Source organism: Elgaria multicarinata, chromosome 17, assembly GCF_023053635.1.
Source record: "Elgaria multicarinata webbii isolate HBS135686 ecotype San Diego chromosome 17, rElgMul1.1.pri, whole genome shotgun sequence".
NCBI classification, from domain to species: domain Eukaryota; kingdom Metazoa; phylum Chordata; class Lepidosauria; order Squamata; family Anguidae; genus Elgaria; species Elgaria multicarinata.
In genome coordinates, this window is record NC_086187.1 from 12,059,031 (window position 1) to 12,078,173 (window position 19,143).

At 47.7% G+C, this 19,143-nt stretch overlaps 1 protein-coding gene across 1 annotated transcript in view; it reads left to right on the forward strand.

Annotated features, from left to right (window-relative positions):
• The window catches only part of LOC134410045 (cytoplasmic phosphatidylinositol transfer protein 1-like), a 59,285-nt gene that overhangs the window by 17,192 nt on the left and 22,950 nt on the right, over window positions 1-19,143 (forward strand). The window contains exon 3 of the mRNA XM_063143101.1: window positions 14,771-14,919. Within this exon, the coding sequence (XP_062999171.1) occupies window positions 14,771-14,919 (149 nt within the window). The remainder of the gene's footprint in view (window positions 1-14,770; window positions 14,920-19,143) is intronic.

Here is a 19,143-nt window from a genome sequence, read left to right on the forward strand (position 1 = left end):
GCCCTCCTCTGTGTGACATCTTTTCAAGTATTTGAAGACTGCTGTCCTGTCCATTTGGCACTTTCATCAGGGAAGCATTCAATATGCCACTCGCCCTCCCTCTGTGGGCCGGAGCTTCCCCATTCCTGGTGTAGCTTCAGGGGTGAGCAGAAAGTAGATCTCCAGATATTTTGGTCTCCAACCCTGAGCATTCCTGACCACTGGCCATGCTGGCAGTGGCTTCTGTGAGTTGAAATCCAAAACGCCTGGAGATCTTCCAGCCCATCCCTTGTGTAGGCAGGACTGATCTAGATGGACCAGTGGCCTGACTTGGTAGAAGGCAGCTTCCTATGATCCTTTTTAATTCATCCCTGTATTCAGGACCATAAGGACTGGAACCCTACTTATTTTTAGGTGAAGGGCGACAGCTCAGTGCTAGAGCACATGCTTTGCAAGGAGAAGGTCCCACCAGGTTCATCCCCTGGCATCTCCAGGCAAGTTTGGCGAGATGTGTGAAACCCTGGAGAAACACCATCAGCTTTCCCCAGCCTCGTGCCCAATGTGGTCTGGGAATGATGGGGGTTGTAGTTATCCACATCAGGGTGAAGGCTGGAGTTAGTCCAACCGACAGCCTGGCTCGGGAACAAGGCAGATTCCTATATTTCTAAAGGTGAGGGACAAATATGAATGAATGAGTTCTTTCTTTCTGGTGCTGAGGTCCACCAGAGAAGGGTCCAAGACTTTCCCCCTTTGGCCAGCAGAAGGCGCTGCTTTTAATCTCCTTCCATTGCTTCATCCAGATGTCCCCAGGCCATGGAAAGCAAATTTGATCTGGAGCTTCTGCTGAGGAACAGCTGTTCGCTAAGGGCTTGGATCGATGTGCTCTTTCCCAAAGCAAATGTGTTTTCAGAGTTGTGTGGTTACAGGGGAAGAGGGTTTATTTGGCCCATGTAGATGCAAATGGCAAGCAGCCGTGATGGGCCATTAGAAAAAGAATCCTAATAGAGGTATTATTACGGCTCTTATGGGGCTCCGAAGAGGCGGACGGCTCGTTCCGGCCCGGGTGTCTTTTTGGAAAGGATTCATTTGCACATTTAGTTTTTAGAGAACTAGCACCAGTTTTATAATATTGGTGTGAATGTGGCAGACTTCATCCCTCACCTGCCCAGCTGGCCTGCTTGCTAGGGCAGGGTGATCTTCCAGAAACTGGAAGGGAAAATGCTTTTAACCCACCAGGGAGGGAATTCTGCTTGGTAGTAACGCACGTGCTTTGCACGCAGAAGGTCCCAGTTCAAAAGAGCCAGGTAGGATGTAATGGGAGAAGTTGCTAATGCAGGAAGAAGTTTTGCTACCTTGCTCGGTTGCACATGGCATGAGGACTAGAAAGTTGCTTCATTTGCGGCTTCCTCTGCATGGCTGTCTGTTGGCAGTTCATGGGTGAGTAGCTGTTTACAAGCTTGGCGCCATCTACGTATGAGTAGGCCTTTATACTACGTACTATATCCCCAACCTGGTGCCCCCCAGAGGAGTTGGCCATCTGGGGATGATGGAGTTGTACTCCAACGTATCTGGAGAGACACCAGGTTTGGGGGAGGTTGTACTACAGAATGTTGCTATTGTACCAACAGTGTGCTAGGAATTGGCCTGGCGCCATAGGCTGATGAGAGACTGCTACTCGATGTGTATGTGGGTTTTGGCAGTTTTGGGCCATATGAAGTTGGTTCATACAAAGCCAGAACATTAGTCCAGTGTTGTTTTACTGTGCTGGCTGGCAGTAGCTCTCCAACATTTCAGCCAGGGGTCTATCCAAGCCCTAGCTGGAGATGCCAGGACCTTTTGAATGCAAAACATGTGCTCTGCTACTGAGCTATGTCCACCCCACTTTTTTTTTTAAAGCAATATTCTAGTCCTCATGATTAGGGAGCAATAAACTGGATTTCTCTTAGCCATTTCTCCAAAGTGGTGACAGATCAAAGCAGGCCAGCATGGAAGACTTGTTAACTCGGTACCAATTCCGGCTCTTTATCCATGTTGGTCTTTTCCGGCATTTAAATCATCCTCCCCACAATGATCTAAGACAGCCTTCCTCAACCTGGGGCGCTCCAGATGTGTTGGACTGCAACTCCCAGAATGCCCCAGCCAGCTCGGCTGGCTGGGGCATTCTGGGAGGTGCAGTCCAACACATCTGGAGCGCCCCAGGTTGAGGAAGGCTGATCTAGGACATGGGCGGAGAACCATTTTCAGCCCAAGGCTAAAAATTGCAAAACCGGAAAGGACTAGGAGGGGCGTTTAATTCTGTGATTATTCCTGTTTTAAGCCTATTCAGAAGTAAGCAGGACAAGGCGTCTGCATATTTACTTGGAAGTAAGCAGGACTGAATCAGTCAGCAGCACTTTCAAATAGCTCCCCCGAATTTCAAGCCTCTGCCTGTCTACTCACAAGTAAGCAGCTCTCCCACCTGCAAAACGCACAGCCCAAACTCTGCAACAGTTTAGTTAATTGCCTTTAACAGAGAAAGAAGTGAATCCCAGGGCACACGGAAGTTCCCCATCCTTGATCTAGGAGTTCCAGAATTCCTTTCCTAGTTTGTAGCTGCTCTTGCCTCCCCCCCCCCTAAACAAAACTAGAATGGAATCTTCTTATGTCTAATGTTGTACCTATGGTTTAATCCACCCTTCTTTTCCAACGTGGCAACGTCCAGTGAAGTTGGACTTCAACAACCCCCTGCTGGGGGTGATGGGAGTTGCAGTCCAACATCACTGGATGTCATCAGGATGGGAAAAGCTGGCTTAATCCCAAGTGTGTGTGTGTGTGTGTGTTGCATTGGGAAGAAACAGTGGGCCTGTTCAGATAACATGCTAAGCCATGGTTAAGCCGCTAACCCTTTTGCAGTAAATGGTTAGTGTGCATGGTTCTGTGGCCACCATGGTTAGGAATGGTTCACATGACACGCTAAGTCATGGCTCACACAACACTCTGAGCCATCACATTTAGCTCAAAATGCTTAACCATTGTCTGATTAGGGTCGTCTGATTAGGGTCAGGGATTTGACCAATGTTTTATAGCAGAGCTAAAGATCCTGGTCCTTGCAGATGTGGGACTGCATCTCCCATCAGCCTCAGCCAACATTACCAGTGGTAAGGGCTGATAGGAGTTGTTATCCAGCCACATTTGGAGGGGCCCAGGTTCCCCAACCTTGCTCACAAGGGCCTCCGTGGCTGAACAGAGCTATGAGCCAAACAGTCCCAGGTCAAAGGAAGGTTGAAAGTTTACCTACTGGATGAAACTGGCTTTTGCAACAGATCAAATCTGCTTCTCGTGCTGCCAGTTCTCTCTTTACAACCACAACGGCTAGGAGCTTCCTTTTGTGTGTGTGTGTGCGTGTTTTTAATGTAAAAACCAAATTAGGACCTGCAATCTAAGCAGCACCATGGCAGCGGAATTGATGCTTGAGGAGACGGCAGGTGCCAGCAGCACGATGTTCCCTCTTGCTATTCAGGTGACTCATTAGTTGTAGACGCGTTTGTTGGCTCCAGGAAGTCTTGCCCTGTAGTGTAAAGCGTGGTGTGAGGATTCACCAAGAGTCACCTCTGCAGTGTTACTAGGAGAAAAGAGAACGCTGAACGCCTTCTCGTTGCGCCGGGGGATGCCCTCACCCAACCCTCTCTGCGGAGGGGATTTGGGCCGGGGTGGGGTGGGGGAACCCTTACGGATGCCACGACTGGGCAGACAATATGCGGACTTCATGTTGCACTGCTCTGTTCCAAGGGAGTGGAGAGGTGCTGATCAGCAATGCCCTGCGGAAGCAGCGTTTTCAGGTTAACGCGCTGAGAACATCGGCAGAAGTGCAGATAATATCTCTCCGGCAATTAGCTCTGACAAGGGGCTTCAGCAGAACAATTAAACAATGAGTGCGGCAAAGCATTGTCAAGTCATTGTCTTCCCCCACCCACATTATTTGCTAATCAAAAAGTCACATTTTAGTTTCCAGCAGGAGGAGGGGGGCGCAATGAGTTTGCCGGCTCTGCTTTTTTAAGTCGGCTGATGCAAGTCCTTCCCGCTGCTTCTTATAACGTCTGCAAATTGCGTTTGCAAAAAAACGTGCGGAGATTGTACACCTTTAAAAATGCGGACCAAAATGCGTGCAAGTTTTCGGGTGCAGCAAAAAGTAAAATTGGATGCCGGTGCAGGAGCGGGAAGGGATGAACCTAAAAGTGATAAGACAAGAACCTGAGCAAGATCAAGCTTCACAGATTGGTCAATCCCTAGTAACGAGAGCCAGTGTGGTGCAGGGGTGAACGTGTAGGACTGGGACTTGGGAGAGTATTGCGTCTTGAGTACTGCGTCCAGTTCTGGGCACCACACTTCAAGAAGGATGCAGACAAGCTGGAGAGTGTTCAGAGGAGGGCAACGAGGATGATCAGGAGTCTGGAAACAAAGCCCTATGAAGAGAGACTGAAAGAACTGGGCATGTTTAGCCTGGAGAAGAGAAGATTGAGGGGAGACATGAGAGCACTCTTCAAATACTTGAAAGGTCACACAGAGGAGGGCCAGGATCTCTTCTCGATCCTCCCAGAGTGCAGGACACGGACTAATGGGCTCGAGTTACAGGAAGCCAGATTCCGGCTGGACATCAGGTAAAACTTCCTGACTGTTAGAGCAGTACGACAATGGAACTAGTTACCTAGGGAGGTGGTGGGCTCTCCCACACTAGAGGCCTTCCAAGAGGCAGCTGGGCAACCATCTGTCAGGGATGCTTTGAGATGGATTCCTGCATCGAGCAGGGGGTTGGACTCGACGGCCTTGTAGGCCCCTTCCAACTCTACTATTGTGTGAGATCCAGGTTCTAGTCCCCCACTCGGCCGTGAAGCTCACTGGGTGACTTTGGCCCAGGGACTGACTCTCAGCCTAAGCTACCTCACAGGGTCGTCGTGAGGGTAAAATGGAGAAGAGGAGGACCAGGTAAACCCACTTAGGGTTCCTTGCAAGAGGAAAAAAGGTGGGATATAAACGTAATCATATTAAAAATAAATAAAACAAGTCAGTCCTTACTTGCGTATTCATATCTGCTTAGACGTGCCTCCCCTCTAGCCTTCTCTCCAACCTCCCTCCCCTAATTCCATAAAATTCAGGATGCCGGGGTCAAGCACACCTATGGAGCAGGTATGTGCAAAATGGAGACTTCTCTTTATTATATTAGCGCCTCCCGTGACAGCGCCCCATAACACCGCCTCCTTCAATCTGGCGCCCTCTAGATGTGTTGCTGTACAGCTGGCCCTGCTGGCTGGGGATGATGGGAGTTGTAGTCTCGCGCATCTGGAGAGCATCGTGCCGGGGAAGGGTTGCTAGAGCCTCACGAGGGATTGATTTGCGATGTAGCTCCTCGCTGCCGTATGCCAGGCTAAAAGTAGCTTGTTTCAACACAGCTGCCGCTGCTTTGTCGAGGCTGAGCAAACAGCCCTGGCTCGCCTTATTCAGAACTTGCTGGCGCCTGGTCGCTTTCCGGGAGTTGGCAGCGATGTTTACCCTGCGGAAACAATCCCCTTTTCTGACGGCGTCCTCAGGCAATCAGTACTGCAGCCCGGTCTTGCTTTCCCCGCTGGGAATAAGGTTCTTGCGTTCGAATAGGCGGAGGAAACTCTGTTGGCCCTATAGGGCTGGGCTCAGCAGGGCTCCGGAACCGGACACCGCTGGTTCAGCGGTTAGGGCAACTGTGGGAAGCCTGGGTCCCATTTTCACTCTGCGGGCTACACTGGGTGGGTGGGTGGGAGACTAAAAGTGTTCAGTAGCACTAAAGGGGGAGGCTTCACTTATTTGCTACATTTGTCCATTTGAGTGCCGTGGGGGACGGCATACATTTTGGGGTGCCGTGGGGGGCTGCCTATTGCCCATTCCTGACGTACAGTGTCAAACTAGGATCACGGAGACAACGGTTCAAATCCCCACTCAGGCATGCAGCCCACCGGACGATTTCGGACCAATCTTCCTGTCTCGTCTCAACCCAACCTACCTTATAGGGTTGTTCTAAGAGTAAAATGGGAGCAGGGACAGAAGGTCCGTATACACCACCTCTAGGTCCTTGGAGAAAGGGGGAGATATGAATGTAAACAGGCATAGATAGAGGCGTGTGAATCCGTCACGTTATGTGGATTACCACTTTGTAGAGATCTGAAGGCCTGTAAAAACAAACCAGAAAAATTCAAGGGGGGGGGGAACATATCCCCCCCCCATTTCCCCCCAAACCCTTTTTTGTTTTGTTTCTCCGAAAAATTGGAAAAAATGAAGAAAATGGATTATGAAATGTTTATTTTAGCATGTGGAATAAAATGTTTAAGACAAGGTGTTCATATATTTACTTCTCTATTTCTAAAAACTATGTACAGTAATGCAAATTTAATCATGGCTACCCTAAATGGGTTTTAGCCGAACACATGTTATCACACATGATTACATAATGTGTAATGTGTATACAGCGATTACTCCCATCAACACACATCTTCTGCAATATACATATCCTACTTCTACGGCAGCTCTTGCACCTGTTCCTTCCTAATTTTTGCAGCTCTTACTGCAAAATAGGCCAAATTCAGTAGGGTCGATTTCTCTGCAGTTAGTAGGTAGCCTAATGTCGCTTGGTCTGTTAGATGCACCATGGGGGCCAAATGCCTAGCTAAATATTTATTCCTAGGGCTATTGTATAATCTGCAATATAATATATAATGAGCCGAGTCCTCCACCTCTTGTACTCCACAACAGCAAATTCTTTGATCTCTCGGTATATTGTTACTGTATTTCTTCGATTCTAAGACGCACTTTTTCCCCCATATAAACATCTCTAAAAACGGGGTGCGTCTTACAACCGCAAGTCATTTATTATTTCTTAGAATCAAAGCTTTTTTTCTGTTGGTGGTACTGAAATTAGTGTGCGTCTTACAATTGATGGAGTCTTAGAATCGAAGAAATACAGTAAATCTTTCTTTTCTAAAATTCGTCTGCCTGGTCTGCATTCTCAGGCTCGTAAGAGCTTTACGTAAGACTGGATTTGTGATTTCAATTAGATATTTTTCCTCTCTATGCTTTAACTTTATGAGAGGATAAATGTTGGGAAATTTGGAAGCTTTAATTGCATCTATATCAGATGATTACAGTTTCTGGGCACCAAGGATAAGCAAGTCCTAGGTTGCAAACTGAGACTACAACTCTCACATGCAAGAGCAAGATGCTTTTCTGCCTCTAGGGGGCAGCACTGCCATTGAAGCAGAGACTGATAGTGATGGCTATGGCTCAGAAAATGAGTCTGGTTAAAATTTCATGCATATTCATAGAATCTCCCCCCCTTTTTTTTTCTCAGTTCTTTTTATGGGAATGGGTGTTTTATGTCCGCTTGAACTAGCAGAGGCATAAATAATTTTCTTTGTTATTAATGTCGATGGTTTCTTCTGTTAGTTATTTTAAATTGTTTTTTGCCTGCTCCTCATAAACTGGCAAAACCAAAGAGGTTCCTTACAGTTCAGGAGCTTGTAGTCCATTTGTTACCAAAAAAAAAAGTAAAAATTTAAAAAAGTGAATTTATTTTGTAATAATTGTTTGAATACACTGTGCAAAATGTGAGAATTTTATGCCATAATTAAAGTAACAAAGTGACTTTTAAACTGTAAAAAGTGCTAATATTGAAGAAAAACCTCCAGTTTTTCCAAAAACTCAGTTTTTCCCAAAAATCCCAGAAAAAAACTTTTTTGTTCCATGGCTTAAAAATTGCCAGAAATTTTACCTCTCTATCACTGTGTCTGAATTGTCACTGCAGCTATGTCTTTTCTGAATGGTATGAAGTATCATGAAATTGTCTGCCTTTTTAAAGCAAGTTTCTGGAGCTCATGGATTTGGACATAGGTTTTAATATATGGAGCAGCAACTAATTCTATCAGGGCTGGAGTTACATAGATCTTTTTATTGTTGTTTTTAAAAATGTTATTTTTATTCTGCAAATAGGGCTTCCTCTTGGTCTTGGAGTGGTATTTCTAATGTGCCGTGCCTTGTGGCTGGCAGAAACAGAGTAAAACTTGTGCCGTATAAGCAATTATACACAAGATTGCTTAAATTTGTGTGATAGGGTGACTGTTACTAGTTAGGCCCAGGAGGAAATTCAATCCTTGTAGCATTGCTTTGTTTGCATAATGCAAATAGACGTTGGCTTTTCTTTTTTAAAAGGTGTATTTTATTTTATGCATAGTAAAAAAAAAAAAAAGATTTCACAGCTAAAAAGAAAAACAGAGACGGTCCCATATCTTTTAGAAATAAGCCCAGTGATAACATTGAAAATCCCAAAGAAACAAGTAGGCTAATAAAAAAATACATGTTTTGGGGAGGCTGCATAGCATGAGATTGACTCTTGGAGAAAAGAGACAAAAGGAATATTAGCTTGGAGAAATTCAGGGTGAGCCAATCCGAGCCAATCCCTCGGATTTGATGGGTTGAGTTTTTCCATAGTTACCCAGGCCCACACATGCAAATATCAAGCAGCTATGGTTGGATGACTTTCCGTTTTCCAGGACTGCACAAGAACTGAACGTGCTGCACGAACCGAAGAAATAACTCCTGCCTCGTGCGATTGTTGGCACTGAGCCGTAGGCAACCATCAAGCACGAGCTGAGAACCAGGAGGTTCAGTCGGGGCAGAACCAAGACCCCATAGCTCTGCGTGCCACTTCTCTGTGTCACAGAACCAGTCAAGATGCTTATTGCTGGGGCAAAATCCCAGCTTGAGCAGTATGAGGAGAGCTATTAGCCGGCCTGGGTTGGCAGAATCACTGTGGTACCTGCAAGGAGCTTTGCTCCCCAGGGAGATACTCCAACATGTAGCGCTGCACACAAATCTCTGGGTACCTGGTTTTAGACCTGATGGTGAGAATATGGTATAATGTCAGGAGAAACAATTGGGACCTGCAACAAGAGGTTGCAGTATATTCTCACCTAATAGAAGTGCTCTAATTCAGGTTTTCAAGCAGCCCGTTCCTTTCATGGATGGCAGTCCACTCCATTCCCATTTTTCTTTTCCAGCGGACTCTCAATGTTCTGTGTCATACGAACATCAGAAGCTGCCTTATACTGAGGCTGGGTTCACACAACATGCTAACGTAGCCAGCGAGGGTTGTGGTTGAACCGTTGTCTGAACGCAGCGCTTCTTCCACGGGGTGGGTCATTGTGTTGTTTGAACACATTGAGTTTTCCGCAGGGTTGCTCATCAGCCATGCAGCAGCATGGTTTGTTCACCACCTTGAACAACCCAACAATCTATTGGAGGAGCCCTTCTCCGCATCCCACCAACGCAACATATACACTATGATGGGACAAGGGAGAGGGCCTTCTCTGCTGTGGCACCCTGACTATGGAATGCCCTCCCTTTGGAGGCCCGACTGGAGCCAACACTGATTTTATTTCGACGCCAAGTAAAAACATGGCTTTTTAACAAAGCCTTTGATGATTAAATCCACTAAGATGGCACATTGTTTTAAGTGTTTTAACCGCTTTTAAATTATATATTATTTTAACTTGGTTCGTGGTTTAATTTCTTTTTAACTGTGCATATTTATTGTTTTATACTGTATGCTTTTATCTGTACACGGCTCTGAGATCTTAATGATATAGGGTGGGATATACATGTTTTAAATAAATAAATAATAAATAAACAACAAGCCATGCATTCTCAAGGTGGCTTGTTGGGGACAAAATAAACCACATTGCATGGTTAACAAGGCACCCTACAAAAAACATGCTGCGTTTAGACAACACGATGACCCATGGTGGGTTAGCGTGTTGTGTAAACCCGATCTGGGTCAGACTATTGGTCCATCTAACCCAGTATTCACAACACTAGACTGAGTCTGTTTCTACACCTGCCTTTTCCCCTGGGATCATCACTGTGCATCCAAATGACACACACGGGATCCCGGGAGCAGGCAGGCATGATCCTTCCATTTTCCTGGGATAATCCTTAGGTGTAGAAAAGGCCTGAGTTCTTTGGAGGGGTTGCCCCCCCCCCTTAGTTCTTTTTTTTAAGATATTTTGGTACTTCTACAAATTTCAGGTTCCCACAAGCACGTTGATACCACATCCTTATTTCTCAGTAGTCCCACTAGGATGTAATCCATCAGCACTCACCACTTGAGTGTGGTATTAGAAGCAGTGATGCTCAAAAGTGCTATCCCAGGCACAGGATGGATCAGTTGATCGCTCCCCGGTTTCTATAAAATAACATCCCCAAACAGTGAGACCATAGAGGACTTAGCTAGGGTGACCATATTTGGGAAACCAAAAAAGAGGACACCTAGTGTGTGTGGGGGGGGGGAAGCAGCTTTCTGAGTCCTGCAGAAAGTACGTTATTCCCCCGCCACCTTAAAGAACCCGATTGGAGTGGAGGAGGGGAAAGGATTTCATTCTGCACCACCACCATCCACTCCAATTGGGGCCTTTTCTATAATGTCCACAAATGACCCACTTTCCCCTTTAAGACCTCAATTGGAGCTCGGGGTGGGGGAATGATGTGCCTCAAGAAAGCATGTCATTCCCTCCTGCCATGCTAATGGCAGCCTTAAAGAGGAAGGTGTGTCATTCCAGGACATGATTGAAAATTATAGAAAATCCCCCCTGACACCATGGAAAGAACAAAAACCAGGACAAATCCGGGGAAATCCTGACAGTTGGTCACCCTAACTTAGCTGTCCTTGATATTGCGCTATACACTGCTGATTTTATCTGCATATTTATTTATGTAGTTCAACGACTGTTTTAGAAATGCACTGAAGAACCTATGGGGGAATTTAAACTTACATTTCATACCTGAAAAATATTTATTTTAAACTTCCAAATGAACCCAGCTTCGCACGGATTGGAATAGCCCTCGGTTTGATAGAGAGAAAACTTCAAGCAAACTTACGCTAGGGTGACCCTATGAAAAGGAGGACAGGGCTCCTGTATCTTTAACAGTTGTATTGAAAAGGGAATTTCAGCAGGTGTCATTTGTATATATGGGGAACCTGGTGAAATTTCCACTTCATCACAACAGTTAAAGCTGCAGGTGCCCTGCCCTCTTATAAATCTGGTCACTCCAGTATAGCTCCTGCAGCTTTAACTGTTGTGATGAAGAAGGGATTTCACCAGGTTCTCCATATATACAAATGACATCTGCTGAAATCCCCTTTTCAATACAACTGTTAAAGATACAGGAGCCCTGTCCTCCTTTTCATAGGGTCACCCTAACTTACACAGCTGTCGGAGTTCATAGAATAGTAGAATTCCACCAGGTGCTACATGCCAATGACACCTGCTGAAATTCCCTTTCCTATGCAACTCTTCAAGATACAGGAACCCGGTCCTCCTTTCCATAGGGTCACCCTTCGCAAGCATGTATGTGTGGGGGGATAAAGAAGACAGCATGCAAGGAAAAAGGAAGAGGGGGGAATTCAGGGCTGCTGGAACAGCCCTGATTCCTACTTTCATCTCTCTCAATACAGTGACAGCTGCGATGAATGTTACATGTATGCAGTCTCTCTTTCTCTCTCTCTCTCTCACACACACACAAACACACACACACACATTCACTTTCTCTTTGTGGCCACCTGCTTCCCCTGCTCGGATTCCTTCCCACCTCCGGCGCGGCGGCCTCCCAATTCAGGACGGGCCAAGGTCATTTTTTTGCCATAAATGCTGCTTTCCAGGGCTTCCCCGGCGCGGCCCAGCCGTGACCTTCTGAAGGATGGATTCTCCCATGCATGCAAACGCCAGCCAGAACCTTCCGTGGAGAATTCCCAGGCTCTCGGAGCGACCGCCCGCTGCCACTGAGACGCCTCTGGCTGCTCGTTTGCAGGAGAGCAACAGCTCAGCTGCCCGTCTCCCTCATTCTCTTTGGATACGGTGACCCTATGGAAAGGAGGACCAGGCACTTGTATCTTGAACAGTTGCATAGAAAAGGGAATTTCAGCAGGTGTCATTGGTATGCATGCAGCACCTGGTGAAATTCCCTCTTCATCACAACAGTTAAACCTGCAGGAGCCCCGCCCTCTTTTGCAGCTGGTCACTCTAAGCAGGGCTCCTGGAGCTTTAACTGTTGTGATGAAGAGGGAATTTCACCAGGTGCTGCATGCATACCAATGACACCTGTTGAAATTCCCTTTTCTATTCTACTGTTGAAGTTACAGGAGCCCTGTCCTCTTTTCCAAAGGGTCACCCTATCTTTGGAGATCTGCAACCCCTCTGCCGCTTGTTGTTCCTCCGGTTTCCACAATGTGGACCCTGTGGACGGATGCGCTAGGTGGGAAAACTCTGGGACAAAAAACAGGTCAGGAAGGGTTTCCTACTTCCTTCTTCTTATTTAATATTATTAAAGTGGCATCAGTACGAACGGTGCTTTGCAGAACAGAAGGAGGGAGGTCACTGCCCCAAGGAGCTAGCAATCCAAAATTCGACGGCGGGGAGGAGAAGCAGGGAATCGATAGGTGGCTGTTTCGGTTGCATGTGTTTAGGCTTAGTTATAGGCAATAGGGCACGTCATGAGGACTAGTGGGTTGAGCTGAAGAGTAGGTTTTGAGGAGGTATTTCATGGAGAGAAGAGAAATGGTATTGCATGAATGTCGCGAGAAGCTGTTCCAAGCATATGGGGCAGTAAGGGGGAAAGAGCCAAGTCTTTTGGGGAAACAGGAGACCTTCAGATGTGTAGGAGGGGGAGCTGGGGAGGCGAGGTCACAGGTATGCAAGGAATCTGCATACCAGATGGAGCCCGCCCCCCCCAAAGGAAAATTGCAGCCCTACTCTTTGCTCCATGCCTTCTCTCCATTCACCCCACCCCACCAGGCCCTGATTTCTTTTGAGGGGGGCCAGTTGCCTGTCTTGACCTCGTGGTGCACTGCTTTTTTGCGCCAGATGTGAAAAAGCGAAATGAAATAAATTCAGGTGAAAGTAGTGGTAAAGCTTTGACGGGATCGAACCATTTCTGGCTACGTTGGTACGGTTGTGTCTGTATGTAGGGGTGGGCAGAGGCGTATTGGCACATTTGCTCTGTATGTAGAGAAAAGTAGGTGTCTGGTTGAAGGGGTTCCACTATTGGCACCACTACTCAGAAGTAAGCAGGACAAGACTCTGGAGGAGGCAGGACTAGATCACTCAGCAGCAGCTTCCTCCCCAATCCCGCCACCTCTGCCTCTCCCAAGAAAAGCTGTTATCTCGTATCAGCAGCTGATCGGAGCTAAGAGGTTTTCCCTCTAGCAGAAGGGGCAGAAGTAGGGGTAAAAAGCTGACAGGCCTTCTCCCAGCAAAGCTGTTCTTCCATGTTCTGGGAGTGATATAATAATGGATCTCCCACGCACATATCTACACTTTTGCTGCATGTTTTTTGGATGAAGTGAGGATCTCTGAGTACACAGATTGCCAGCTGATCGCGTGGGTGGGTGTTAGCTACTTAGTATCTTATACTCCTGTATGTTTTGTTCTTGGGGTAAAAACTCCAGATTTTGTCCTCCTTTCAGTTGAGGAGGTTGGCGGGGATACGAAATTAGCACAGTTATTTGTAAAGAGAGAGCGAGAGAAAGATCAGAGCATTTTTCTAGCTTCGATTAAAGCAGTTTTAAAAGACAAGTGAGAATTGGAGCATCTTGAGCAAACATTGTTTTAGGGAATGAATCGTGTACGTGTGTTTGAAAAGGAAAGCTTTAGAATAACGATCAGAATTAGCGTTTGCATCGTGCCTTGCAGCGCAGTCCTGTACGTGTCTCCTGAGAAGTAAGCCTCATTGAGTTGGACAGGGTTTACTCCCAGGTAAGTGTGCATACCAGCCTTTGGTCATGCTGTCTGGGAATGATGGGAGTTGCAGTCCAACACATCTGAAGGACCCCAGGTTGCAGTGTAAGGATGACAACCTTAGATTCTCCAAAATGCTTCTAGTACATTGTCTCAGTAACCCTTATAATAACCCTGTAAGGTAGGCCAGTGTAGCACCTGCGTATTACAGGTGAGGTTTGGGTTTGGAGGCTCAGAAGTCAGGTTTGAACTAGTTCTGTTTAGTCTCTTTGCTACACTAACCTTTAGTTGGGTGGAACTCATTTGCATATGTATTTTATTTATTTATTTATTTATTTATTTATATGGGCTTATTCAGAATACTGATAAGCTCACCTTTGGGGTAAACCTTGGGGTTTCCCTGAACCTGCTGATCCCTCCCTCTTGGGCGTGGGTGGTGTTATTTTTGGCTCCATAAGCACCAGCACCCAAAGAACAAATGTGGTATTATATATTGGGTGATCACGGTGGTGAATGTGGAGTTCAGTGTTATGACCTGGTTGTGTGGAGTATGACAAGGGTGTTGAACCTCAGGCTTGTGGGTCAAATCTGGCCCAATCAGGGCTTCCAGTATTCCCCAAATGTCCTCGCAGCTGATCGCTCCCCTGACAGAGTTTGGCAGAGTTCCCCCCCCCCCATTCTGAAATACTCAAATGCCTCTCCTAAGGCTAAGTTACTGACAGTAAGAGGTCTAAGTGAAAATATTTGGGGGGTTGGCCCCGCCCCTTTTTGCCTTTGGCCCCACCCACTTTTGGAATGCAGCCCCCCCGGGAGCTTCTCCCAAATCGAACACGGCCCTCGGCTGAAGGAGGTTTGACAGCCCTGGTGTGTGGTGTACAGATGTCCAGTAAGACAGAATTTGCGGTGCTGAAAGAATGGCAGGTGGAAAAACCTTCATTTTCCCGGCATTCCAGGCCCTACAAGCCTTCTCAAGGCGTCGTAACATTTTTGCGTTTCCTTAACAGTACCGGGTCGGGCAGCTGTACACCATCAGCAAGCACAGCCACCAAGAGAGCGACAAAGGCGAAGGTGTGGAAGTGGTGAAAAACGAGCCCCACGAAGACCCCGTCCACGGCTGCGGCCAGTTCACGGAGAAGCGAGTGCACCTGTCCAGGTGAGATGGCGGGATCTGTTGAACCGTGTTGAAAACATCGGTAGGAAGAAAGGATTCAGGAAGGTCTGGTCTCCTGGTCCGTGCTTTCTCCAAGCTGGTGTCCTCCAGATGTTGAGGACTTCAACTCCCATCAGCCCCAGCCAGCATGGCTGATGGTCAGGGAGGCTGGGAGTTGTAGTCCAAAAGATCTTTAACAGGTTGGGGGAAGGCTGTCCCAGTCACTCATCGGAACAGGAAGTATCACACAGGGAACAGGAAGTATCACACGGAACAGGAAGTATCACACAGCCCAATCTGGCCAGGTGGTGGAAAGACGCCTTGCTGGTGTGGCCGAGCCTTTTGCTCGGAGTTGTACAAGGCTGAATCTCCACTCCTGACATTTCTTCAAAGCTCCCTGGTTCAAGGCTGAAGTCTTGGCGCTCGGTCTCTGTGGCTCATGACCCGATTTTATTCCTATGTCCCCTTTTCCCGTGTTTTTGCAAGCATCGCGTCAGGCATCTCCACCCCGCAAACCTGTAAGAGACGCCACTATCATTCTCCCTTTACAGTCGTGAAAACTCAGGCGTGAGCCAGCGGCATTTTGCTGAAGAGTCCTTGGTCTTAAAGCTAGGAAAACTCCCATCCTCCTGGTTGCTTTGGACCTTGGAAAACAAAAACAAGACAAAACACAGAGGCTAGGTTTATTTCTCAGTAAACATGAGCTGATGTTTTGAATTTAGAAAACCTAAACCTCTCAGCTTCTTGCTCAGCCGTCAGATCAGTGTGGAGAGCCTGTGCTTGCACCCCGGCCTCAAAAAACCTTGTTACATAACCTGCCGGCAGCAGAAGCTGGTGGTTGCGACGCCAGTGGAACGGGGAATCCGCTCCGGGTTTCAGTGAGAACCATTGGGTACTCTAAAGGAGCTCCCCAAGGTGCTGATGCTATTTTGGGTATAGGGCTCAGCTCTTTGGATAGCGCCTCTAGAATCCTGAATGGTTCTGACTGAAACCCGGAGCGGATTGACCGCCCCACTGGCATCGGAGCCACCAGCCCTCACTGTCCGCCAGGGATGCTGCAGTTGTATCTTGCATTGTGGATCCAGCACTGAGCAGGGCGTTGGGCTTAGTTAGATGACCTCCCGGGTTCCCTTCCATCCCCCTATGGAGTCATGAACGTTCCGAGTCAGTCGAGGAATCCATCTAGCCCGGTATCTTGTCTAGCCAAACCGGCAGCTCTTCCCTAGGGCCTTTTAGGAAGTGGCCCTCCCGGGTCGTCGGGCCCCAAGACTTCCCACATGCCCGGCATTTGCTCTGCCGCTGAGCCTCGCTCGCCCCTTCTCCTCTCCAAGCGCCTTTGCTGACTCAGTGTTTTGCAGTCTTCTTCCGCTCCCCGCTTGTTCTCTGCTTTCCAATTAACTTGTCACGGATCCTGACAGTTGCTCAGCACCGTCTTTTGTTTGAGAGCCCCCGGAGGCAATGGCATGCATGCCTCCCCTTCCCACCATTCACCTCCACCACCTACGGAGCTGCCTGTCCTGATTTACCGGCAGCCCTGCTTCGCACGTTTTGCAACACGGGTGGGCGTACCTCTTCCCGGAGGGCTGGCTGGCGAGGGGAAGGTTGTATGCCGGGGTGGGCAACTTGGGCCCTCCTGATCTTTTAGCCTACAGCTCCCATGATCCCTCACCTGTGACTACTCTGGCTAGGGGATGATGGGAGTTAAGAACAGCAGAAGAGCCATGCTGGATCAGTCCAGCATTCTGTTTCCACGGCGGCCAAACAGCTGCCCACGAGAAATCCACAAGCAGGGCTTGAGTGCAACAGCACTACCCCAAAGGTGTTCTTTGGGGGCATCAAATAATAATTTCCCTTGGAAGATGCTTCTTCCTGTGTTCTGGAAAGAGACATGCTGAACGTACAGCAGACTCACCCAGAGGGCCGACAGGCAACCTCCTTTAGAAGGGGGCAGTTTTCTACTGTGTCTCTGTACTGGGGATGACAAAACGATCCCAGGCTGGCCGAAGACCGAGGTGAAAGACCGAGGTGAGATTGGGGTGCAGTTTAGCTTCCGCTTGGCAACCTGAGCCAGTGGGTATGTTGTATGTGCTGGCAAAGGTGGGCTTGAGTGGACGAAGGCGTGGGTGGGCTATGGCCCATAAAGCGGTGGGAGGGGGGCGGTCTGGCCCTAGGAGGGTTGTACCATCTTGGTCTCAACAAGGGGAGGCACAGGAGGGTGGAACTAGAAGGATGGAGGGAAGCTCCATCCAGATCCGTTCATTCATATTATATTGTATTTTATATTATGGTTTTATACTGTTGTTTTATACTTTGAATGGTTTTAATTTTTGTGAACCGCCCAGAGCGGTATAGAAATGTAATAAATAAATAAATAAATAAATAAATTCTTTGGATTACACTTCCATACCACCCAATTGCCAAAGCTTTCAGGGCATTTTAGAAAGATTCAAACCCTACAAATATATAGCATAAAACCAACGTACAAAAAATAAAACAGCTTTAAAACAACCAGCAGCAAATCCCAGGAGCCATGAAAAACCTTAACGTGTGATGTTAAATGCCTGGGAGTAGAGGAAAGTCTTGACCTGGCCCCAGAAAGGTGATAATGTTGGTGCCAGGCGGACATCCCTGGGGAGAGCATTCCAAAATCGTGGGGCCAACCCTGAGTAGGTGGTCATATTTATTTATTTATTTATTTATTTATTTATTTATTTATTATAGTACTTTTATCCCGCCCTTTAGCCAAAAAGGCTCTCAAGGCAGCTTACAAAACAAATTCTTAAGACAGTCCCTGCCCACAAGCTAGCAATCTAAAAAAAAACATGACACAAAAGGAAAGGGGATTGGGAGGGAGGAGGAAAAAAGAAGAAGAAGCAAATTCAGGCACTTGATTCTTAGTTGCAAAGTTCAGCAGCTGCTTCCTTTCCCTCCGATGGCCTTAGCGGCGACAGTTGGTAGCAGGAGGGAGGGGGCTCTCAGCTGGAGCTGGACCCAGGCACGATGGAGAGGTATCTTTTGTAGCCTTTTGGTATCTTTTGTACCCTCTGAAGCGCCCTTGGTGGAGAGCCTCAGACGATGAGCGTATTATACGGACAGGTTCATACTGGGAGAGGCGCTCCATCAGGTATTGCTTGGTAGGAGTTAAGGGATGCAAATAGATCTCTCCCCTATCCTGCAACACTTGTCTTTGTGGGCAAGCTGAGAAGACAAGCATTCCCAGCCAAGCAAAAGATCCGCAGCTTGGAGGCGGAAGGCATAGAGCAGCCTTCCTCAACCTGGGGCGCTCCAGATGTGTTGGACTGCATCTCCCAGAATGCCCCAGCCTGGGGCATTCTGGGAGATGCAGTCCAACACATCTGGAGTGCCCCAGGTTGAGGAAGGCTGGCATAGAGGAAGGTGCCCGAACCATAAGAGCTACACAAGCTTAGCGGGCAGGAAATGAGAATGCCAAACACTTTTTAAAGGAAAGCAAGCGAGTGTACTGAATCCACCCTCTTTGTCTTTTCTAATGTGGATCAAACGTAGGAGCAGCTACAGATGCTGCCTTTGTGTAATTCATGTCCCTTTGAGCGCCGTTCTTCCAGTAGCTCGCAAGCGAAGCGCTAGTCTCTAGTTAGCTGCTATGGCAGGGCTAAGTTGGCTCATCCCAGGCGTCTGATGATCTCTTGGCCTCAGTTGGCCTTCTGTAAAATGGGGAGACGTCACGTGTGTTTAGTCTGGAGAAGAGAAGGTTGAGGGCAGGCATGATAGCACTCTTCAAGGACTTAAAAGGTTGTCACACAGAGGAGGGCCAGGATCTCTTCTCGATCCTCCCAGAGTGCAGGACACGGAATAACGGGCTGAAGTTACAGGAAGGCAGATTCCAGCTGGACATCAGGAAAAGCTTCCTGGCTGTTAGAGCGGTACGACAATGGAACCAGTTACCTAGGGAGGTTGTGGGCTCTCCCACACTGGAGGCCTTCAAGAGGCAGCTGGACAACCATCTATCAGGGATGCTTTAAGGTGGATTCCTGCACTGAGCAGGGGGTTGGTCTTGATGGCCTTGTAGGCCCCTTCCAACTCTACTTTTCTATGAATTAGCCCTAACGCTTCCCCTGTCTTTCTTTCCCACCTCATTCTAGTTCTTGGCATTTGAGGAGACTCCCTCGGAGGAGCAGACCGCAACAGGAGAGTGAGGCCCCTTGGTTAAAGTTTACAAGGTTGTGTATTTATTGGTCGCGGGAGTTT